Here is a 24,150-nt window from a genome sequence, read left to right on the forward strand (position 1 = left end):
AGGTACAACAATACAAACAACAGTGTAGCTGAATCTCAAGAACATTATGCCCAGCAAAAGAAGCCCAGATACAAAAAACTGTGTAATTTCATTTATGTGAAACTCTAAAACAGGTGAAGTTAATCTAGACTTCCCTGGTGGTCCAGTGGTCAAGAATTCACTTGCCAGTGCAGGGAACACAGGTTCGATCCCTGGTCTGGGAAGATTCCACATGCCTCGGGGTGACTAAGCCCACGTGCTGCAACTATTGAGCCCTTGCTCTAGAGCCCACATGACACAACTACTGAAGCCTGAGAGCTCTAGAGCCCATGCTCTGCTACAAGAGAAGCCATAGTAAAGAGGAGTCCGCACACCACAGCTAGAGAAAAGCCCACCTGCAGCAATGAACACCAGCACAGCCAAAAACCAAACAAAACACTTAAGACAATTGTTGAAGGAACACCCTGACCATCCAGTGGTTAAGATTACATGCTTTCACTGCCAAGGGATGGGGTTCAATCCGTAGTTGGGGAACTAAGATCTCACAAGCCAGGCTTCCCTGGTGGCTCAGTAGTAAAGAATCTGCCTGTGAATGCAGGAGACATGGGTTCAATCTGGGAAGATCCCACATGCCGTGGAGCGACTAAGCCCCTGTGCCACAACAGCTGAGCCTGTGCTCTAGAGTCAGTTCAGTTCAGTTCAGTTGCTTAGTCGTGTCCGACTCTTTGCGACCCCATGAATTGCAGCACACCAGGCCTCCCTGTCCATCACCAGCTCCCGGAGTTCACTCAGACTCACGTCCATCGAGTCAGTGATGCCATCCAGCCATCTCATCCTCTGTCATCCCCTTCTCCTCCTGCCCCCAATCCCTCCCAGCATCAGAGTCCCGCAACTACTGAAGCCCACATGCCCTAGAGCCCATGCTTCACAACAAGAGAAGTTACTGCAATGAGAAGCCAGCGCACCGCAACTCGAGAGTAGCTCATACAGCAACGAAGACTCAGGAAAGCCAAAAACAAATTTAAAAAGTAATGAAAAAAAAAAAGATTTCACAAGCCACACACCACGGCCAAACAAAAAACAAAACAGTAGAAGTTGGTCGAGTGTGTATGAAAGGTCGTCAAAATAGGGGAAAGCAGTCGGAGTGGAAGTCACGCCAGGAAGGAACAATAGGGCATTGTCAGAGGGCTCCAGTGAAGTGCTGATAACTTCACTTCCTTCTCAAAGGATCACTTTAGCTCTTTTGTTGTTAATAGATCACCGGGAGAAGACGACAGAAATCTAGGGGCTGGTTCAGAGACTGTCACAATAATCACCTGACACTGGGTGTACTGGAGGGAAGCACTGCAGGTGGTGAAGAGAGCTCAGAGTCTAGTACATTTTGAAGGAAAAGCCTATGGATTTCCTGATGGGTTAGTTGTGGAGTGTGTGTGCGTGTATTTGTGTGAGACAGAGATAGAATCATGAGTGATACCCATTCTTTCATAAATTTTAGGCCTTCACTTTAATCAGCGATAAGTATTTCTGTTGCATCGTACAACTAAACGTGTATACCAGTGTCTGGTCAAATTGTGGGTGAGAATCTTGTGTATTATTTTAAAATTTTTACCATTTTTGCTCGGAGACACCTACATTACCACTAGATGGCACTATGGATTTAGTTGGTTGAGGATTTCACATCTCTGTGGGCCCACAATCTTTTTTTATAACAGACTGGTCTTAAAGGGCCAGATGTCAGGATTTTTAGGCAAGATTCAGTGACAGGTGTTCAACATTTGTCTAGAGATTGCCCTGGTGGTCCAGTGGTTAAGACTCTGTGCCCCTATTGCAAGGGGTATAGGTTTGATCCCTGATCAAGGAAATAAGATCTCATGCGCTGTGAGGTGCAGCCAAAAAAATAAAATTAAATAAAAGCTTGCCAAGTGACCAACTGAAGACTGCAAATGCAGATAAGGAACTGAGAAAAGGAAGCCTAAAAAAGACATGGTGCTATAGACTTTTTGCAAGGGCAGTTTGAGGGAGAAAAGAGGAAGCCAAAGCTCTAGAAAATCCAAAACCTCAAACTTAATTTAAAGTCTGGCAAGAAACACATTCTGGGATGGCAGAGGCAAATCACACTTTCCTAAGTACAATTTATCTGTTGTTCATATCTCAAGGCTGATTGAAGTAAATATTTTATTAGAAATATATTTACAAGCATTTACCTGATGGTCCAGTGGTTAAGAATCTACCTGCCAATGCAGGGGACACAGGTTTGATCCCTGGTCAGGGAAGATCCCACGCTGGGGAGTAACTAAATACTGAGCCTGCACTCAAGAGCCTGTGCTCTGCAACAAGAGAAGCCACAGCAATGAGAAGTCCGTGCATTGCAAACCCCACCTCACAACAACTAGAGAAAGCCCACGCATGGCAACAAAGACCCAGTGCAGCCAACACTAAGTAAATACATAAAATAATTTTAAAATAGCTATATTTACAAATTTATTTAGAATCAGTATTTATAAACATCTGCCAATTGTGTTATATTTATAAATAAATTGTCTAAAAAAGGTTATTTTTCTCTCATAATTCCAGATAATTCCACTAGCTTTATTGAACTATTCTTCCAGCACTGAGGAAAAACATAGATTAAAAAATGCCTATTTTAAATGTGCCCAAATTATGAAAGATCAGAAAAATAATGCAACAATTTGGATGCTGAGACACTGTTAGTCTTTGAGGAAATGCAAATTAAAACCATGATGAACTAGCACTTCATGCCTCCTAGGATGTCTATAATCAGAAAGAAAGAAGTGTAGATGAGGATGTGGAATGTGTTGAGAAGCCAGAGCTTGTGTACTGAGTTAAGTATATATAGAGGGCTTCCCTGTTGGCCCAGTAATAAAGAATCTGGTGCCAATATAGGAAACACAGGTTCTATCCCTGGTCCAGGAAGATTTCACATGCTACAGAGCAACTGGGTCTGTGCACCACAATTATTAAGCGTGTACACTGTTGCCTGGGAGCCACAACTACTGAGCCTGTTTGCCCTAGAGCCTGTGCTCTGCAATAAGAGAAGCCACCACTGTGAGAAGCCTGTGCACCAAAACTAGAGAATAGTGCCCACTTGCAGCAGATAGAGAAAAGTCCATACAGCAACAAAGACCAAGTGCAGCTAAAAGTAAATTATATGTATATATAAGAATGGGCTTCTATGGTGGCTCAGTCAGTAAAGAATCCACCTGCAATGCAGGAGACCTAGGCTTGATCCCTGGGTTGGGAAGATCCCCTGGAGGAGCGCATGGCAACCCACTGCAGTATTCTTGCCTGGAGAATCCCCATGGACAGAGGAGCCTGGTGGGCTGCAGTCCATTGGGTCACAAAGAGTTGGACATGACTGAGTGACTAAGCACACATGCACATATATAAGAATATGTAAATTATGACCTGAATAATGAAGGGGCAAAAGTCACTCAGGGTCAGTATGTAGCTCCCTCAGCAAATAAGCTCCCAGTTTGGGGAACTGAAGCCCATGGGTCATGTTAAGTGAAGATGCAGTTTCAGTATACCCACACAAAGGAAGTAGAATCACAAGATTTATTATTACTTCCAGATCCCAGAAGCAAGGGGGGTACGTTGAGCTGTGGAAAAGGAGAGCTAGGTAAGTAGGAAGTGGAGAGCAGGGTAGCAAGCACCTGTTACTCCAGGTGGTTGGGCAGAGGTTGCTAACTTTAATCAGGCTTTCCTCTAAGTTGTTATTTTAAAAGGTGCCCTGCAGAAAGCAAAGCAGGAACTTACTGTGGGTATCATCAACTCAAGTTTTTTCTAAATGTTCAGACGCTTGGTGTGAGTGGTGTTTTCATATTGTAAAATGAATAGGTAGCAACACTTTGGCCACCTGATGTGAAGAGTTGACTCATTTGAAAAGACCCCGATGCTTGGAAAGATTGAAGGCGAGAGGAGAAGGGGATGACAGAGGATGAGATGGTTGGATGGCATCACTGACTCAATGGACATGAGTTTGAGTAAACTCCGGGAATTGGTGATGGACAGGGAGGCCTGGAATGCTGCAGTCATGGGGTTGCAAAGAGTTGGATATGACTGAGCAACTGAACTGAACTGAAGCAACCCAGAAAAACGAAATTATTTTTCTCATCTCTTTGAAAGACCGGGGTTTTCATTCGCTGATGATTGAAATGTAAAATGACAACCCTTTTGGAAGAGGTTTGCAGTTAATCACACCACCGTGTGACTTAGCCATTTCACTCCTAAGTATTTGCCCAATGAAAAAAAGAGCATATGTCTATAAAAGACTTGGGGCTCTGAAGGTGATGCTAGTGGTAAAGAACCCAGCTGCCAGTGCAGGAGATATAAGAGACACAAGTTTGATCCCTGGGTCAGGAAGATCCCCTGGAGAAGGAAATGGCAACCCACTCCAGTATTCTCGCCTGGAGAATCCCATGGATTCTATGGGGTTGCATGAAGTCAGACATGACTGAAGCGACTGAGCACATACAAAGACTAGTGCACAAGAGTTTGCAGCAGTTTTGTTTGTAATAGTAAATAAACAAAATCCCCCAGATTGTTCATCAACAGATAAATGAATAAACACATATTATACATACATACTGGCTTTTCCAGTAGTCATGTAGGATGTGAGAGTTGGACCATAAAGAATGCTGAGCACTGAAGTATTGATGCTTTGAACTGTGCTGGAGAAGACTCTTGAGAATTCCTTGAACTCAGTCAATCCTAAAGGAAATCAACCCTGAATCTTCATCAGAAGGATGGATGCTGAAGCTGAATCTCCAATACTTTGGCCACCTGATGGGAATAACTGACTCATTGGAAAAGACCCTGATGCTGGGAAAGATTGAGGGCAGGAGAATAAGGGGGAGACAGAGGATGAGATGGTTGAATGGCATCACCAACTCAATGGACATGAGTCTGAGCAAACTCTGGGAGATAGTCAAGGACAGGGAAGCTAAGTGTGCTGTAGTCCGTGGGGTTGAAAAGAGTTGAATACAACTTAGCAACTGAACAACACAGCAACAACAATATATACATGCAATAGAAAATTACTTTGCAATGAAAAGGAATGAATAACTGATGCATGAAATAGCATAGATGAATCTCAAAATAATTATGATGAGTGAAAAAAAAAACCAAAAAAAAGAGTACATACTGTAAAACTGCATTTACATAAATATCTAGAAAATGCAAACTATACTGACAGAAAGCAGATCAGAGGCTACTGAGGATGGAGAGGATGTACGGAAGGGCAAGAGGGAGGGATAACAGAGGGCACTGAAGATGTTCAGTCTTTTGATTTTGGGGACAATTTCATAGCAAGACATTAAAGTGTACACTTGAAATTTGTGAAATTTATTGTATGTCAATTCTACCTCATAAAAGCTGTTAAAAATAAAATTTGGAAATGAGATACTGATATGTAATATTTGCTAATTTCCTTCTTTATTTGGTTTTTCTTTCACTTAACTCAATTTATTGAATGTCTTAACTGTGGCAGAAGATAAAAGAGGAATGAAATGGTCTTCCTCTAAGTCCAGTAGAGGAGCCAGACAATGACAGTTTGCATGGTATTCTTGCTGGATATGCCCATAGGAAGCTAATGAAATGTCAAGATCAGTGTGTGTGTTGGGAATGGTTTCTGAGGGCTTTAACTCTGAGCTGCATTCTGAAAAATGAGGAGGTGGTTAGGGACAGTGAGGAGGGGATGTATGTGTGGTAGGCCCGGTAACTTTGTTGGAAGCAAGGCATGAAGTGAGAGGACAAGGGCTTATTACAAGAAAACAAAGTGTAGGAGAGAAAGGGTTTTCTAAAGGCAAGATGGGTAAGCAGGGACTGGTTACCAAGAGCTTAGGAAGCTGTGATCAGGAATTTGGCTCTGATATTGACTGCTTGGGAAGTCAGACAGGATTTCAAGCAGGGAAGAATGAGATCAAATAGCATGGTGATTAAGAGCCCAGGTCAAGCTGATAAAGAAAAAAATGACATCTTGCCCTTGGATTGTCTATCATTATGGTTAAGCATAGCTAGCTTAACCATGGTGGCTCTGACGGTAGAGAATCTGCCTGCAATGAGGGAGGCCTGGGTTTGATCCCTGGGTTGGGAATATCCCCTGGAGAAGGGAATGGCAACCCACTTTAGTATCTTTCCTGGAGAATCCCATGGACAGAGGAGCCTGGCGGGGTGCAGTCCATGGGGTCACAAAGTCGGACACCACTGAGTGACTAAGCACACGCACGCACATGGTTAAGCAAGCATATTTAATTGGTCTCCAAGTCCTGCCAATGGCTTTTGCTGAGTCACACTCAAATGTGTGCATTCTTCCCATGCCTTCATTAATTCTTCTTTGGGTTACCACCAGGTTCTTCAACTGATGTCTCCTTCAGTCCAACCTCTCTCTTTGATACCCACAGTTTAAAACTGTTTTCTAAAACTCAAATTTGATCCCGTCGCTCTTCACTGAAAACCCGATCTTCATCTTCCAGTCTTATTTCTTATTAATACCAACACTAACTCCATAGTTTCAATAATGATAATCACACTGTTCAGATATGTCAGCAACTGTGCCAAGCACTTTATTTTCTATCTCATTAAATCCTCAATACATTGTTATTATCATCATTATTTTACAGATGAGAAAACTGATACTTAGTGTAGGGGAGGTAAAGCTTTTCTTTACCTTCTTATGTTCACTGTCTGGGATTTGTAAGTTAAACTCACAAAAGACAGATTAACAGGAGAAAAAAAAAACCCAAGTTTATATATGCAACACATACCATACACACAGGAGAATTCAGTGATGACTAGCTCATAGGGAGTGGTTAAATTTTTGTGTTTATATATCTAACTCAGTTGGTGTTGATGAAAAATTAATAGTAAATCTAAAGAAGAAATAGAGGGTTTTTTTTTTTTCCCTAGCCAACCTGAAGGCTATAACACTAGAGACAGTCAGATAACTCTGCAGACTGTTCCCCTTGGTTAGAAGTCAAAAGCACATTTATATATTTTTGAGACAAAGGATCATTCATCAAACTGGTACACTGACATTTTACAGTTCAGCAGAGACATGAAGTCCAGACCTACATGTAGGAAGGGAGCAGCAGGTCACCATGACCCCTTACAGGATTAGGAAAGGAATGTTATCTTCTAAGGAGTCACATTGCTGGCGTCAGAAGAAGGGAAAAACGAACTTTATGGTTGAGCAGACATTTCTGTGTTTGAGGAGGTCTGGTTAATGTATAATGAAGAAGCACATTGCAGATTAGGGAGAGCCCTGTCCAGGAGGGCATGTGTTACGCTTAAATTTTCTTGTCCTGCCTTAAAAAACATACATTTTATTCCATCATAGGTGATAGGGAAAGAGAGCTTATAGGAATGACATTTTGGAAAGATAAGTGGTTTACTAGGAGAATAGATAAGAGATATGATAATCTTGAGACAATGTCTGTTTGGGTGTGGTGTCCACTTTTCAAGTCCAAGAAGATTAAGGGTGTTTTCAAGGAGGGCTTTTATGACAATTGAGTTCTTTGGGGAGAGTCTGCTTTAGGCAGATAAGAGATTTCAGAAACTCAAATCTCTTTCACTCAAAACAATTCCTGTGCTACAGTGGCATATCCTGATCCCCATTCATTAGGAAGGTTTAATAATGTGCCCAAGGTCACACAGCTAATAAGTATACTTAAATAACTTGTTCAAAAAAAACTTTAAAGACAAATTTGAGTATGAGATTTATTTTTTTTAACTTGCAAGAGTGTCCAGTTATTAGGGAATTGGAACATGTACAGAGATGTAGGCAGATATTTAAAGGCAAAAATCACAAGGTCAGATAGATAGCTCAGTTGTTACCAAACAATTGACAGGTCTGCTTGGTTGCATTTGGGTCAGTTTTGATAAAAGAGAGACAATTCTTTCTCTCAATTAAAAAGAACAAAAGGGACTTCCCTGGCTGTCCTGTGGTTAAGACTCCAGGCTTCCACTGCAGGGAGCACAGGTTCAATCCCTTATCAAGGAACTAAGATTTTTGCCCTGTGACAAAAATAAATAAATAAAAATAAAAAATCAACAGCAAACAATAGAAAAGAAAGTCCAGGTTTGCTTCTCAGGGCTTACAGTCTGTTTCTCTTGGCTTATCTGCTTAGCTTATCTTGTAGGAATCCTTTTTTTTTGGACTATGGAATGAAAGTTTCAGAAAAAAACATTTAAATTGCACAATAGTGAATGGGATATAAAAGGCAGAATTGCAGAGAAACCAGTTGCAGGAATTCAGGCAAGCAATCATAACGCAGATCTAAGGGCAAGGCAAGAGGAATGGAAAGAAGATCAATTTGAAAACTGTCTCTATGATAGAATACATTAGCTGGTTAAACACTAAAATCCTGAGACAAACCGATCTGTTTTTTTTTTTTTTTTGCCACACCGTGTGGCATGTGGGATCTTAGTTTTCTGACAAGGGATCATGCCCCCTGCATTGGGATAATGAGAGTCTTAACCACTGGATTGCCAGGGAAGTCCCTAGATCTTGAATATCTATTAGGAATTATTACTAACAATAGAATCAGTGAGCGTTAATTGAAATGACAAGTTACAATTAAAGAAACAAAAAAGATTGTACGTGTATGAAAATTATTATAATCAGGACATATTATGATTTAATCTCAGCTGAATGTGTCATTAAGGATTTCTGCTGTGTCTATTTGGCTCACCACCCTATGCCCAGTACCTAGAAGTGTGATGGGCACAAAGCAGATGCTCCACGGCTTCAGAGCGTATTTTTTAGAAATCAGTATTTGACATTCCCTTATTTTCCAAGCGAGGTCAGGGCACCCTCTGGTTTCACACTTCTGTCCCTTTAAGAAGCCCGGGTGAAGGGAGAGAGCGCTGCCGGGAAGGAAGGCGGAGCAGGAGGTCGGGGCAGGGGCGGGGCCAGGGGTGCTGTAGCAGGCGACGCCGGGAATTCTGGATCCCGAGAGCAGTTGTAAAGAAAGCGCCAAAAGAGGCGCAAAGGCAAAGTGACTGACTTGCCCTATGCTTTGCTCCCCAGGGTGGTGTTAGCACAGACAGGTAAGGAGAAAAGGAAGACTGTGCCTGCCCCTTTAAGGCTGACTCCCTTCCTCCTCGGAGGAAAATAAGGTGCTAACGCTTTTGGAGCTTGCAAAAGCTCCAAACCTGTCTTGCTGCTACCTGGGGAGCTGGCCAAGCACGCCGCGTCCGAGGGCACTAAGGCTGTCACCAAGTATACCAGCTCCAAGTAAATATAATATGCCTAGCCGCTGTTAACGGAGAAGGCAATGGCACCCCACTCCAGTACTCTTGCCTGGAAAATCCCATGGACGGAGGGCCTGGTGGGATGTAGTCCATGGGGTCGCTAAGAGTCGGACACGACTGAGCGACTTCACTCACTTTCACTTTCTTACTAATTAATCCAAATACCCAGTGTTCCCCCCTTACTCACATATTCATAACAGATGCTTCATTGGTGCTTGGCGTGGGAGGGGGCGGCATCGGTTTGGATGACACTATGTCCAAAATAGTCTCCTATTTGCTCTGCTTTCTTTTTAAACCTTAGACTCAAGGGCTGACCCAATCCTTCCTACGCAATGAGTCCAATGAGGTCAGGCTGTTAAGAGAGCCTGTGATTACAAGGGCATAAATGTGGGCTGACACCCACTTAAAATCTATCCCGAGTTCACAGACTAGTGGCCTGACAGGCATTTTGACCCTCCTTCTGTGTTGACATTTTAATTAATTCCTGCGTTTAAAAGTGGGAATTTTTTTTTTTTTTTTTTTCGGGTGGGGACTTGCAGCAGATGGGATCTTAGTTCCAGGAGCAGGGATTGTGCTCCCTTCATTGGGAGTCTTAGCCACTGGACTGCCGGGGAAGTCTGTGGATTATTTTGAAAAATGAAAAGATCTGGCCATATGTCCCAGGACAGGCTGCAGCTTGCTGGCTCCGTTGGACTGTTTTGAAACACCTTCTAGTTTGCCACAGCCTCTCTGTTATCAGCAACCAGCCTGCATCACTCATTTATCACCAGTCTGGCTCCAGGTAGGCATTTGAGTTTGGGGCCCCTACCCTTGGACAGCAAGATCAAACCAGTCAATCCTGAAGGAAATCAAACCTGAATATTCATTGGAAGGACTCATGCTGATGCTGAAGCTGAAGTTTCAGTACTTTGGCCACCTGATGGGGAGAGCTGACTTACTGGAAAAAACCCTGATGCTGGGAAAGATTGAGGGCAGGAGGAGAAGGGGGTGACAGAGGATGAGATGGTTGGATGGCATCACTGACTCAAGGGTCATGAATTTGAGCAAACTGTGGAGGACAGGGAAGCCTGGAAGTGCTGCAGTTCATGGTGTTGCAAGAGTCGGACTTGACTTAGCAACTGAACAACTCTAAATATTTGGGTGAATTTAAGACTATTTAAAATATTTATGCAGAACAGGCCAAAGGTTCCAAACAACTTGGTGTATAATTTGTGTTTAAACTTCTCTTCCTCATTCCTACTTATTCTTAATCAAAATGTCTTTCTATTAAGTTCAGGTTTGGTGAAAATGACTCATCAGAGGTATTTACAGAAAGTGATTTGATATTCTTTTATTACAATTAAATCCATAGTATTTTTTGTTTGTTTTAGGAAAAAACAATCTTAATTACATTGATGTTTTATGCTAGGGCTATTTATTTTTGGTTGGGCTGGGTCTTTGTTGCAGTGGGCAGGCTTCTCTAGCTGTGGTGCACGGACTGTAGAGCATGAGGACTCAGTAGTTGTGACAAGCAGTCTTAGTCCCAGACCAGGGATTGAATCTGTTGCATTGAAAGGTGGATTCTTAACCACTGGACCACCAGGAAAGTCCCCATATGCTAGGCTTATCTTTATTGACCAGTCAGTATAATTTATACGTCTCTAACCACAGTTACAGTTTGATAATCTGCATAACTCTTGGCTAGACTCCATAAAGGCAAGAACTGTGTTTGCCCTGATGACCTGCTCTATTCCATCACTAGAATCTAAGTTTCCTGAAGATAGGGGCTTTTGTTTATTTTGTTCACGGTTATCAAGAACAGTGTCTGCTTAAAGGAAAATGACTTATTAAATGAATGAAAGAATGTTAAGGGTATACCTTATTTTATCTAATAGGAATGTTCTGAGGATTCTATCAAAACCAAATGCTTATATATTTGGTTTTCTAAATTATTAAAAGGATTCTGTTGTTCATAAAGAATGAAAAGGCATGTTTTAGAAGATTGGATTTTCCTAAATTAACACAAAAAAACTTTCATCTAAAGTGAACTTGCACTTGTGCATCATCTGCTACAGAGGAACACTAATATTTTCTTACTATGTGATAGGATTTGGAAATGTTAGAGTTTTCATTATTATTATGTTTTTAGAGGTCTAGTGACTCCAGCTGAGATCAGTTTGGCAACCAAACTCTTTCCCCAGGAGAAGGAGCTCTTATCAAGAGCAACACCAGCATACCTGTGCTTTGGGACCAGACTGATGGCTTTGAGCCCAGGGTGGAGAGTGTTTGCATCATTTCCCATGAACCGCTATGTTGTCCTCTGGAAGGCTGTGAGAAGCAGTGGCTTCCCCTTGTTTCCCTGGGGTCACTGCCCCTGGAGAGGAACTAGAAGCCTTTTGGACCCTAAGATGAAAGCTTTCCTGGAAGAGAACACTGAAGTCACCAGCAGTGGCAGCCTCACCCCTGAAATCCGGTTGCGGCTTTTGACCCCCAGATGCAAGTTCTGGTGGGAGAGAGCTGACTTGTGGCCCCTCAGGGATCCTTACTGGGCAATCTACTGGCCAGGGGGCCAAGCCCTGTCTAGGTATGTATGGCCTTAAGTGAAGCGGGAACCTTTACGGCTCCTCACCACCTCTCTTTTCTGTCCCTTCCAACTCCACATTCTCCCTGTTCCTCAAAAAAAAAAAAAAAAAAACAAAACCCCAAATTCTTTTATTAGAGTTTAGGAACAGTTCTGGGTTGCTTTGTTGCATGGTTTTCCCTTCTATTCCAAGCTTACCAAGGTGTTTCCCCATATATAGTTCTCTCCCCAAGAGAAATCCTAGGTCAGCTGTCAAGACCCTAGGTAACTGGTAATGATCCAGAAATCTCACACTGTTCTCAGGTTCATGGTTTGTGATGCCCATGAAGATCCTTGGTGGAACTTAAAGCCCCCCACTCCTCCTGGTTTAATTCTGTAAATGTTGCTCCTCCACCACTGCCTTTTCCCAAGCACCCAAAGAATGAGGGATATGAGTGATTGGGACAGCACTCCGGTGGACTTGAATCTGCATTTTTAAGGTTCCCCCTTTCAACTCCCCATACTGCAAAGGTCTTCTTTAGGACATTTTCTCACATATACACACAATGCTTTTTATTAAAACAGTCGCTGAAACAAATGCAAGAACTTTCAGCATTTTAATCTAGTCTTTGCTCTTAGATTGGTAAATGATTTAATTTTTTAATGCCTTGATGTTTCAAGGAACATCAAGGAAATGTATAAGGAACTTCTCTTTCACAGGAATGGTATGGTCTAGCAGAACTCAGATTGTATTTAGTTTTTTAAATTTATTTATTTGCCCACGCTATGTGGCGTGTGGGGTCTTAGTTCCCTGACCAGGAATTGAACCTGCATCCCCTGTACTGGAAGCATGGAGTTTTAACCACTGGACTGCCAGGGAAGTCCAGTTTGTATATAGTTTTAAATGCAAAATGAATAAATGCAAACATAGAGTTTTTTGGAAAATCCTGAGTTCTGGAAAACTTTCCAGGTGGTATCAATTCCAATTTTCTGGTTGTTGTGTTGCCAAATTTTCCTATATTTACTTGTATCATTTAAAAAAATAAGTGATATCTTTGCAAGTGATACCTATGCAAATTGTGTGTCAACTCCAAATATAAGGGCAATCAGATTCCTTAAGAGACTGAATCAGAGGTCACAAATTGGTGATCCACAGATGTGTTTTCTGTTTTAAAAAAATGGATATGTTTTTGTAAACTTGTTTTACTTATAAACTTTTAAACAATCAGTTGCTATCATTTAAAACTTGAAGCATGTAAAAATTTACTTCAATTGAAAAATAAGAATCTCTGGGGAGTTACTTGGCACTTTCACTGCCTGGTCCAACTTCAATCCCTATTCAGGGAACTAAGATCCTGCAAGCCAAAACACATGGCCAAAAAAAAAAAAAGAAAAGAAAAGAAAAGATCTCTGCTAACATCAGATTCAAATCTCTGCTAACACCTAATTTCTGTTGTGGCAACTGTTACCTCCAGATGGGTAACAGCTGTCCCTTTAGATGGGGCACTACACCCCTGCCTTGCCATTGTTCCTTAGTCTTTTTTTGGATCGCAGGATCTCAGGGATAGGCCCTTGGCAGTGAAAATGTGGAGTCCTAACCACTGGACCACCAGGGAATTTCCTCTGCTCTTTATTTTTCCAGTAGTGAGGTCAGGTGTCAGTTGACATTTATCATTTCACTGTTTGCCCATTCGTCTTCACTTGTTTGGTAACTGCTTAGCCCAGGTCCACATTCTTTGGTTGAACTGGACTTTGATGGTACCTTTCCAGAGAGGTCATTTTTATATAGTTTAAGCTGTAGGTAAAACCACTTTCTGATGAACAATGAAAAGGAGACAGTGAATTTTGGATCTAGCTTACTGAGTCCTGATTATAACAGTATTTTGTCAGTCTGTATTTTTGGTGGTTGGTGGTTTCTGGTTTGTAGTAAATGCTCAATACTTTAAAAAGTTGACTTTAAAAGCATGATTAGTCAGTTGTATGGAACTGCTCTTTGCACTTGGTAAAGTAACAGACCAAAATGACTAGGTCCTCTCTCTGCCATCTCTGCCCAGCTCTTAAAACTGACATTTTTTTCTCACTCTATTCAGGCCAAACTTGCCAGTGTTGGACTGAATTCTTCTGCTAAGGTTCACTATTTCCTTGTCCAATCAATCCAAAGAAAAAATATTGGACACCTCTTACTGGCCTCCCATCTGTCTTAGATTATATTTTCCCTTTTCTAATTTAGGTATCTTTTGGATAATCCTGATGTTGTCAGAGGAAAATCTGTGTTAGATATTGGGAGTGGATGTGGAGCTACAGCCATTGCTGCTAAGATGAGTGGAGCCTTAAGGATCTTGGCCAATGACATAGACCCTAGTAAGTGTCATATTTTTGAATATTTTGAGCTCATCTTTTTTTTTTTCCTCCAGGATAAATATCTACAGTTGCTCCAACACCATAAGCCATTTCCATGTTGTATTTCATAATCTAATATGGTGAACTCAGTGGGACATTGTCTGTGGAAACCCTGTAAGGCCTGAGTTAATGGTGCATTTTTGACAGGAGGACTTGTATTTGTGTCTGGCAGATATCCCAAAGTGATACCAACCTGGGAACAGTTACTGTTGGTCATCTCTGGGCTAGGGATTTCCTGAAATATGTAGGTAGTGTTTATTTGACCAAAACCCAAGTGAAGATAGACCTGGGCATTTGAGGGAGATTTTATTCCATTCGAACCCAAGTTGAGACAGGTAAGTGTTAATTTTACCTGATTTTCTCTAGTCTTCCCTTTCATTGAGGATCTAGCCCTTGAGAAGCCTTATATATAGGACTCTCAGTTCCAAGTTGTCATCCTGCTCAAACATAAGCCTTGTTTTCCTGTCTCTTATACAGCCATGACAGACCAAAAGTCTTCATTGTTGTCCAACTCTTTGTGACTCAATGGACTGCAGCCCGCCAGGCTCCCCTGTCCTTCATTGTCTCCCAGAGTTTGCTCAAAGTTATGGCCGTTGAGTCGGTGATGCTGTCTAACCATCTCATCCTCTGCTGCCCCTTCTCCTTTTGCCTTCAATCTTTCCCAGCACCAGGGTCTTTTCCAATGAGTTGGCTCTTCCTATCAGGTGGCCAAAATATTGGGGCTTCACCATCAGTACTTCCAATGAATATGCAGGGTTGATTTCCTTTAGGATGGACTGGTTTGATCTCCTTGCAGTCCAAGGGACTCTCAAGATTCTTCTCCAACACCACAGTTCAAAATCATCAATTCTTCAGTGCTCAGCCTTCTTTAAAGTCCAACTCTCAAATCCATACATGACTACTGGAAAAACCATACCTTTGACTATATGGACCTTTGTTGCTTTGTGATGTCTCTGCTTTTTAATACACTGTCTAGGTTTGTTATAGCTTTCCTTCCAAGGAGTAAGCATTTTTAAAAATTTCATGGCTGCAGTCTCCATCAGCAGTGACCTTGGAGCCCAGGAAAATAAAACCTGTCACTGCTTCCACTTTTCACCCTCTGTTTGACATGAAGTGATGGGACCAGATGCTATGATCTTTTCTGAATGTTGAGTTTTAAGCCAGTATTTTTAACTGTCTTCTTTCATCCTTATCAGGAGGCTTTTCAGTTCTTCTTTACTTTCTGCCATTAGAGTGGTCAGTCAGTCAGTTCAGTTGCTCAGTCATGTCCGACTCTTTGCAACCCCATGAATCACAGCACGCCAGGCCTCCCTGTCCATCACCAACTCCCAGAGTTTAGTCAGACTCATGTCCATCGAGTTGGTGATGCCATCTAGCCATCTCATCCTGTCGTCACCTTCTCCTCCTGTCCCCACCTTCTCCTCCTGCCCCCAGTGCCTCCCAGCATCAGAGTCTTTTCCAGTGAGTCAACTCTTTGCATCAGGTGGCCAAAGTATTGGAGTTTCAGCTTTAGCATCAGTCCTTCCAATGAACACCCAGGACTGATCTCCTTTAGAATGGACTGGTTGGATCTCCTTGCAGTCCAAGGGACTCTTATGAGTCTTCTCCAACACCACAGTTTGAAAGCATCAATTCTGCGGTGCTCAGCTTTCTTCATGGTCCAACTCTCACATCCATACATGGAGAAGAACCATAGCCTTGACTAGACAGACCTTTGTTGGCAAAGTAATGTCTCTGCTTTTTAATATGCTATCTAGGTTGGTCATAACTTTCCTTCCAAAGAGTAAGCGTCTTTTAATTTCATGGCTGCAATCACCATCTGCAGTGATTCTGGAGCCCAAAAAAATAAAGTCTGACCCTGTTTCCACTGTTTCCCCATCTATTTCCCATGAAGTGATGGGACCAGACGCCATGATCTTCATTTTCTGAACGTTGAGCTTTAAGCCAACTTTTTCACTCTCATCTTTCACTTTCATCAAGAGACTTTTTAGTTCCTCTTCACTTTCTGCCATAAGGGTGGTGTCATCTGCATATCTGGTTATTGATATTTCTCCCGGCAATCTTGATTCCAGCTTGTGCTTCTTCCAGCCCAGCGTTTCTCATGATGTACTCTGCATATAAGTTAAATAAGCAGGGTGACAATATATAGCCTTGACTTACTCCTTTTCCTATTTGGAATCAGTCTGTTGTTCCGTGTCCAGTTCTAACTGTTGCTTCCTGGCCTGCATATAGGTTTCTTAAGAGGCAGGTCAGGTGGTCTGGTATTCCCATCTCTTTCAGAATTTTCCATAGTTTATTGTGATGCACACAGTCAAAAGGCTTTGGCATAGTCAATAAAGTAGAAATAGATGTTTCCCTGGAACTCTCTTGCTTTTTCCATGATCCAGCAGATGTTGGCAATTGATCTCTGGTTCCTCTGCCTTTTCTAAAACCAGCTTGAACATCTGAAAGTTCATGGTTGACGTATTGCTGAAGCCTGGCTTGGAGAATTTTGAGCATTACTTTACTAGCATGTGAGATGAGTGCAATTGTGCGGTAATTTGAGCATTCTTTGGCATTGCTTTTCTTTGGGATTGGAATGAAAACTGACCTTTTCCAGTCCTGTGGCCACTGCTGAGTTTCCAAATTTGCTGGCATATTGAGTGCAGCACTTTAACAGCCTCATCTTTCAGGATTTTAAATAGCTCAACTGGAATTCCATCACCTCCACTAGCTTTGTTCTGAGGTTATTGATATTTCCCCCAGTAATCTTGATTCCAGCTTGTGCTTCATCCAGCCCAGCATTTCACAAGATGTACCCTGCATAGAAGTTACATAAGCAAGGTGATAATATACAGCTTTGGTGTACTCCTTTCCCAATTTTGAACCAGTCCATTGTTCCATGTCCAGTTGTAACTACTGCTTCTTGACCCACATACAGGTTTCTCAGGAGACAGGGAAGATGGTTTGGTATTCCCATTTCTTTAAGAATTTTCCATAGTTTGTTGTGATCCACAGAGTTTAAAGCTTTAGCATAGCCAATAAAGCAGAAGTAAATGTTTTCCTGGAATTCCCTTGCTTTCTCTGTGACCCAACGGATGTTGGAAATTTGATCTCTAATTGCCCTGCCTTTTCGAAATCCAGCTTGTACATCTAGAAGTTTTCCATTCAGTGACTGCTGAAGCCTAGCTTGAAGGATTTTGAACATAATCTTATTAGCATGTGAAATGAGTGCAATTTTACAGTAGTTTGAACGTTCTTTGACATTGCCCTTCTTTGGGATTGGAATGAAAACTGACCTTTTCCAGTCCTGAGACCACTGCTGAGTTTTTTAAATTTGCTGACACATTGAATGCAGCACTTTAACAGCATTATCTTTTAGGATTTGAAATAGCTCAGCTGGAATTCTGTCACCTCCACTAGCTTTGTTTATAGTGATGTTTCCTAAGGCCCACTTGACTTCACACTCTAAGATGTCTGGCTCTAGGTGAGTGACCACACCATTGTCATTATTCGAGTCATTTGGACCTTTATTGTATAGTTCTTTGGTGTATTCTTGCCACCTCTTCTTAATCTCTTCAGCTTTTGTTAGGTCCTTACCATTTCTGTCCTTTATCATGCCGATCCTTGCATGAAATGTTCCCTTAATGTCTCAAATTTTTTGAGATCTCCAGTCTTTCTATTCTGTTGTTTCCCTCTATTTGCATTGTTCATTTAAGAAGACTTTCCTATCTCTCTTGGCTATTCTCTGGAACTCTGTGTTCAGTTGGGTTTATCATTCCCTTTCTCCCTTGCCTTTTGCTTCTCTTCTTTCCTCAACCTTTTGTAAGACCTTCTCAGACAACCACTTTGCTTTCTTGCATTTCTTTTGCTTTTGGTCACTTCCTCCTGTACAATGTTTCAAACTTCTGTCTGTAGTTCTTCAGGCACTCTGTCTACCAGATCTAATCTCTTGAATCTATTCATCACCTCCACTATATAATTATAAGGGATTTGACTTAGGTCATACCTGAATGACCCAGTGATTTTCCCTACTTTTTCAATTTAAGCTTGAATTTTGCAATAAGGAGCTCATGGTCTGAGCCACAGTCAGATTCAGGTCTTGATTTTGCTGACTGTATAGAGCTTCTCAGTCTTCAGCTGCAAAGAATATAATCAATCTGATTTTGGTATTGGTGATGATGATGATGATTTGGTGATATCCATGTGTAGAGTTGTCTCTTGTGTTGTTGGAAAAGGGTGTTTGTTATGACCAGTGTGTTCTCTTGACAAAACTCTGTTAGCCTCTGCTTTGCTTCATTTTGTAGTCCAAGGCCATACTTGCCTGTTACTCCAGGTATTTCTTGACTTCTAGTTTTACATTTCACCCCACTAGGTTGACAAGGACATCTTTTTTTGATGTTAGTTCTAAATGGTCTTGTTGAGATAAGCAAATATTCCTTAAAACCTCTCCTTTTCCAGGTGTGTGGTATTGTTTGGTTTTCAGAATAGTCATATATTTGAACATTATAGGAAATAGCCTACAGTTTACGCTTCTTTACCTAAAAAAACAGCTTTCAACAGAAAAGAGAAAAAAAAACCTATTGGATATTCTCTAAAATTATTTAATCAGTAGGAAATGAAAATAACCTAGCATATACCGATTCACCATGTCCTTTTTTTAAAGTTGCAGGAATGGCTATTACACTAAATTGTGAGTTGAACCAACTGAATCCTTTTCCCATTTTAATCAAAAACATTTTGGATTTGGAACAAGATAAGTGGGACATTGTTGTCCTTGGAGATATGTTTTATGATGAAGACCTTGCAGACAGTCTGCTTCAATGGCTGAAGAACTGCTTTGAGACCCACAGAACTCAAGTACTGATTGGTGACCCTGGGCGACCCCAATTCACTGGACATAGCATTCAGCATCAACTGCACAAAGTAGCAGAATATTCACTTCCAGAGCCTACAAGGCAGGATAACAATGGACTGACAATAAGCACGGTGTGGCAGTTTCAGCCTTGAGCTGTTGAAGTTCCTCCAATAGGGGATATAGCTATGTTTGGGTTTAACCTGAAAAGACTGTCTGGTTCAATTTGTGTTAAATGGTAAATCTTGCTTCGAAATATGAGGTTAAAATTTTGTCAGCCTTTGTCATATAACTTGTTCTACAGTAAGCCAAATGCAAAAATCTCTATCTGTATTTTTTTTTTTCCTAGTTTTACTGCTGTGCTTAGTTGTTCTGTCATGTTGAACTCTTTGCAATCCATGGACTGTAGCCCACCAGGCTCTTCTGTCCGTAGGGATTCTCCAGGCAAGAATACTGGAACGGGTTGCCATGCCCTCATCCTGCTATAGGAATATAATTATACAAGGCAGTCAGAAAACGAAGATCATAGCATCCGGGCACATCACTTCATGGCAAATAGATGGGGAAACAGTGGAAACAGTGTCAGACTTTATTTTTCTGGGCTCCAAAATCACTGCAGATGGTGACTGCAGCCATGAAATTAAAAGACGCTTACTCCTTGGAAGGAAAGTTATGACCAACCTAGATAGCATATTCAAAAGCAGAGACACTACTTTGCCAACAAAGGCCCGTCTGATCAAGGCTATGGTTTTTCCTGTGGTCATGTATGGATGTGAGAGTTGGACTGTGAAGAAGGCTGAGCGCTGAAGAATTGATGCTTTTGAACTGTGGTGTTGGAGAAGACTCTTGAGAATCCCTTGGACTGCAAGGAAACCCAACCAGTCCATTCTGAAGGAGATCAGCCCTGGGATTTCTTTGGAAGGAATGATGCTGAAGCTGAAACTCCAATACTTTGGCCACCTCATGCGAAGAGTTGACTCATTGGAAAAGACTCTGATGTTGGGAGGGACTTGGGGCAGGAGGAGAAGGGGACGACAGAGGATGAGATGGCTGGATGGCATCACTGACTCGATGGACATGAGTCTCAGTGAACTCTGGGAGTTGGTGATGGACAGGGAGGCCTGGCGTGCTGCGATTCATGGGGTCGCAAAGAGTCGGACACGGCTGAGCGACTGATCTGATCTGATCTGATCTGATCCAATAGTAACCACATGTAATTTAAGTAGCAGAGAGGAATTCAATTTTTTTAAGTTTTTTGGAATGAGATGTTTTAGCAGAGTCGGTTTCTATAGTTGAGAACAACTGCAGTGTATCTTTGAATTAAAATAAAAAATACAGAAGAATATTATATTTAAAAAAAATTACCTGTAAATATCAGAGATGCAGTTAGTATGGTACCGAGTACATGGGCTTTAGAGTGTGACCACTCTGTCACTTTCTAGTTGGCATTTTGGGTGAGTTAAGCTTTCTGAGATTTCATTTCTTAATTTATAACATGTTAATAGTAATAAATTTGTACTGTACTTCAAAAGGTTATTGTATTAAATGAAAGTATAAAGTGCCTAGTATAGGTTAATACATAATAGGGCATCAATTAAGAAACATAGATAAAAATAAAGAGTTTAGAAGGTTTGTAACATTGTACAAGAGACAGTGATCAAAACCATCCCCAAGAAAAAGAAATGCAAAAAGGCAAAATGGTTGTCTGAGGATGTCTGACAAATACCTGAGAAAAGAAGAGAATCAAAAGGCAAAGGAGAAAAGGAAATATATACCCATTTGAAAGCAGAGTTCCAAAGAATAGCAAGGAGATATTAGAAAGCCTTCCTAAGTGAATAGTGTAAAGTAATAGAAGAAAACAATAGAATGGGAAAGACTAGAGATCTCTTCAAGAAAATTAGAGATACCAAGGGAACACTTCATGCAAAGATGGGCACAATAAAGGACAGAAACAGTATGGACCTAACAGGAGGAGAAAATATTAAGAAGAGGTGGCAAGAATACACAGAAAGTGAAAGTGAAGTCGCTCAGTTGTGTCCGACTCTTTGCGACCCCATGGACTGTAGCCTACCAGGCATCTCAGTCCATGGGGTTTTCCAGGCAAGAGTACTGGAGTGGGTTGCCATTGCCTTCTCCAGGGGATCTTCCCAACCTAGGGATCAAACCTGGGTCTCCTGCATTGTAGGCAGATGCTTTACCCTCTGAGCCACCAGGGAAACCCCAGAAGAATACACAGAAGAACTATACAAAAAAGATCTTCATGACCCAGATAACTACTATGGTGTAGTTATAGGCATCAACAGTATGTGAACCAAGAACTTCCAGATGTACAAGCTGGATTTAGAAAAGACAGAGGAACCAGAGATCAAATTGCCAACATTTACCTACAGCCAGACATCCTGGAGTGTGAAGTCAAATGGGCCTTAGGAAGCATTACTATGAATAAAGCTAGTGGAGGTGATGAAATTCCAGCTGAGCTATTTGAAATCTTAAAAGATGGTGCCGTTAAAGTGCTACACTCAAATTTAGAAAATTTGCTGCCAGCAAATTTAGAACACTCAGCAGTGGCCAGAGGACTGGAAAAGATTTGTTTTCAATCCAATCCCAAAGAAGGGCAATGCCAAAGAATGTTCAGACTACCGCACAATTGTACTCATTTCACATGTTAGCAAGCTAATGCTCAAATTCCTCCAAGCTTGGCTGGAAGAAGCACAAGCTGGAATCAAGATTTCCAGGAGAAATATCAATAATCTCAGATATGCAGATGACACCACCCTTATGGCAGAAAGTGAAGAGGAACTAAAAAGCCTTTTGATGAAAGTGAAAGAGGAGAGTGAAAAAGTTGGCTTAAAGCTCAACATTCAGAAAATGAAGATCATGGCATCTGGTCCCATCACTTCATGGCAAATAGATGGGGAAACAGTGGAAACAGGGTCAGACTTTGTTTTTTTGGGCTCCAAAATCACTGCAGATGGTGACTGCAGCCATGAAATTAAAAGACGCTTACTCCTTGGAAGGAAAATTACGACCAACCTAGATAGCATATTCAAAAGCAGAGACATTACTTTGTCAACAAAGGTCCGTCTAGTCAAGGCTATGGTTTTTCCAGTGGTCATGTATGGATGTGAGAGTGGGACTGTGAAGAAAGCTGAGCGCCGAAGAATTGATGCTTTTGAACTGTGGTGTTGGAGAAGACTCTTGAGAGTCCCTTGGACTGCAAGGAGATCCAATCAGTCCATTCTAAAGGAGATCAGTCCTGGGTGTTCATTGGAAGGACTGATGCTGAAGCTGAAACTCCAATACTTTGGCCACCTCATGCGAAGAGTTGACTCATTGGAAAAGACTCTGATGCTGGGAGGGATTGGGGGCAGGAGGAGAAGGGGACGACAGAGGATGAGATGGCTGGATGGCATTACCGACTCGATGGACATGAGTTTTGGTGAACTCCAGGAGCTGGTGATGGACAGGGACGCCTGGCGTGCTGCAGTTCACAGGGTCGCAAAGAGTCGGACATGACTGAGGGACTGAACTGAACTGAGGCATCAATGGTATGTGAACCAAGAACTTCCAGATATACAAGCTGGATTTAGAAAAGACAGAGGAACCAGAGATCAAATTGCCAACATCCACTGAGTAATAGAAAAAGCAAGAGAATTCAAGAAAACCATCTGCTTCTGCTTTATTGACTATGCTAAAGCCTTTGTGTGTATCACAACAAACTGGAAAATTCTTCAAGAGATAGGAATACCAGATCACCTTACCTGCCTCCTGAGAAACCTGTATACAGGTCAAAAAAAGCAAGTTACAACCAGACATGGAGCAATGGACTGGTTAAAAATTGGGAAAGGAGTACCCCAAAGCTGTATATTATCACCTTGCTTATTTTAACTTCTATGCAGGGTACATCATGGGAAATGCTGGGCTGGAAGAATCAGAAGCCGGAATCAAGATTTCTGGGAGAAATATCAATAACCTCAGATATGCAGATGACACCACCCTAATGGCAGAAAGCAAAGAGGAAATAAAGAGCCTCTTGATGAAAGTGTAAGAGGAGAGTGAAAAAAACTGCCTTAAAACTCAACATTCAAAAATGAATATCATGGAATCTGGTCCCATCACGTCATGGCAAATAGATGGAGAAACAAAGGAAACAGTGACAGACTTTATTTTCTTGGGCTCCAAAATCACTGCGGATGATGACTGCAGCCATGAAGTTAAAAGACAGTTGCTTCTGGAAGAAAAGTTATGACCAACCTAGACAGCATATTCAAAAGCAGAGACATTATTCTGTCGACAAAGGTCCGTGTAGTCAAAGCTATGGCTTTTCCAGTAGTAATGTACAGATGTTTTGAGAGTTGGAGCATAAAGAAGGCTGAGCGCCGAAGAACTGATGCTTTCGAGTTGTGGTGTTGGAGAAGACACTTGAGAGCCTCTTGGACTGCAAGCAGATCAAACCAGTCAATCCTAAAGAAATCAACCCTGAATATTCATTGGAAGGGCTGATACTGAAGCTGAAGCTCCAATATTTTGGTCACCTGGTGGGAAGATGTGAGTCATTAGAAAAGACCACGATGCTGGGAAAGATTGAGGGCAGGAGGAGAAGGGGACGACAGAGAGTAAGATGGTTGGATAGCATCACTGACTCAATGGACGTGAGCTTGAGCAAGCTCTGGGAATTGGTGAAGGACAGGGTAGGCTAATGTACTGCAGTTCATGGGGTCTCAAAAAGAGTCGGACAGGACTGAGTGACTCAACAACAACAACATACTCAGTACTGTGATACCTTATGATGCATTTTTATGGTTTATTAAGGTCATTTCCTGGAAAAGGAAATGGCAACCCACTCCAGTATTCTTGCCTGGAGAATCCCATGGACGGAGGAGCTCAGTGGGCTACAGTCCACGGGGTCGCAAAGAGTCGGACACGACTGAGCGACTTCATTTCAAGATCAGTAACAGTTTGTTATACCACAAATATCCCAAGTTGTCAGGATCTTATATATCAATAAGAATGTTAGGACATAAACGAGAAGCAATGTGAAGGATTATATGTACAGTATACCACTATTTATGAAAAAAAAAAAAAGATGTGTATGTACCTACATATGAATGTATGTGTAAAGCAT

At 41.7% G+C, this 24,150-nt stretch overlaps 1 protein-coding gene across 5 annotated transcripts; it reads left to right on the forward strand.

Moving 5' to 3' along the window:
* Window positions 1-8,888: 8,888 nt before the first annotated feature.
* ETFBKMT (electron transfer flavoprotein subunit beta lysine methyltransferase) lies at window positions 8,889-19,348 on the forward strand. Of its 5 annotated transcripts, none has more exons than XM_027541660.1 (5): window positions 8,889-9,048; window positions 9,916-10,033; window positions 11,381-11,815; window positions 14,022-14,152; window positions 18,837-19,348. In XM_027541660.1, exons 3-5 carry the CDS (start codon window positions 11,490-11,492, stop codon window positions 19,178-19,180), a joined length of 801 nt encoding a protein of 266 aa, XP_027397461.1. In that variant the 5' UTR covers window positions 8,889-9,048; window positions 9,916-10,033; window positions 11,381-11,489; the 3' UTR covers window positions 19,181-19,348. The 5 variants fall into 5 exon arrangements, with proteins under 5 accessions (XP_027397461.1, XP_027397464.1, XP_027397463.1 ...); XM_027541663.1 differs by having other exon boundaries at window positions 11,433-11,815; XM_027541662.1 differs by lacking the exon at window positions 9,916-10,033.
* The last annotated feature ends 4,802 nt before the right edge of the window (window positions 19,349-24,150 follow it).

The sequence above is a fragment of the Bos indicus x Bos taurus genome, chromosome 5 (assembly GCF_003369695.1).
Source record: "Bos indicus x Bos taurus breed Angus x Brahman F1 hybrid chromosome 5, Bos_hybrid_MaternalHap_v2.0, whole genome shotgun sequence".
Taxonomy (NCBI): Eukaryota; Metazoa; Chordata; class Mammalia; order Artiodactyla; family Bovidae; genus Bos; species Bos indicus x Bos taurus.

Bases quoted from the DNA above. Each gene is read 5' to 3' on its own strand.
- ETFBKMT (XM_027541660.1), top strand. From the start codon at position 11,490: ATGGCTTTGAGCCCAGGGTGGAGAGTGTTTGCATCATTTCCCATGAAC. The intron at 11,816-14,021 runs GTATGTATGGCC...TTTCTAATTTAG, and splicing joins GGGGGCCAAGCCCTGTCTAG to GTATCTTTTGGATAATCCTG. The intron at 14,153-18,836 runs GTAAGTGTCATA...CTTTTTTTAAAG, and splicing joins GGCCAATGACATAGACCCTA to TTGCAGGAATGGCTATTACA.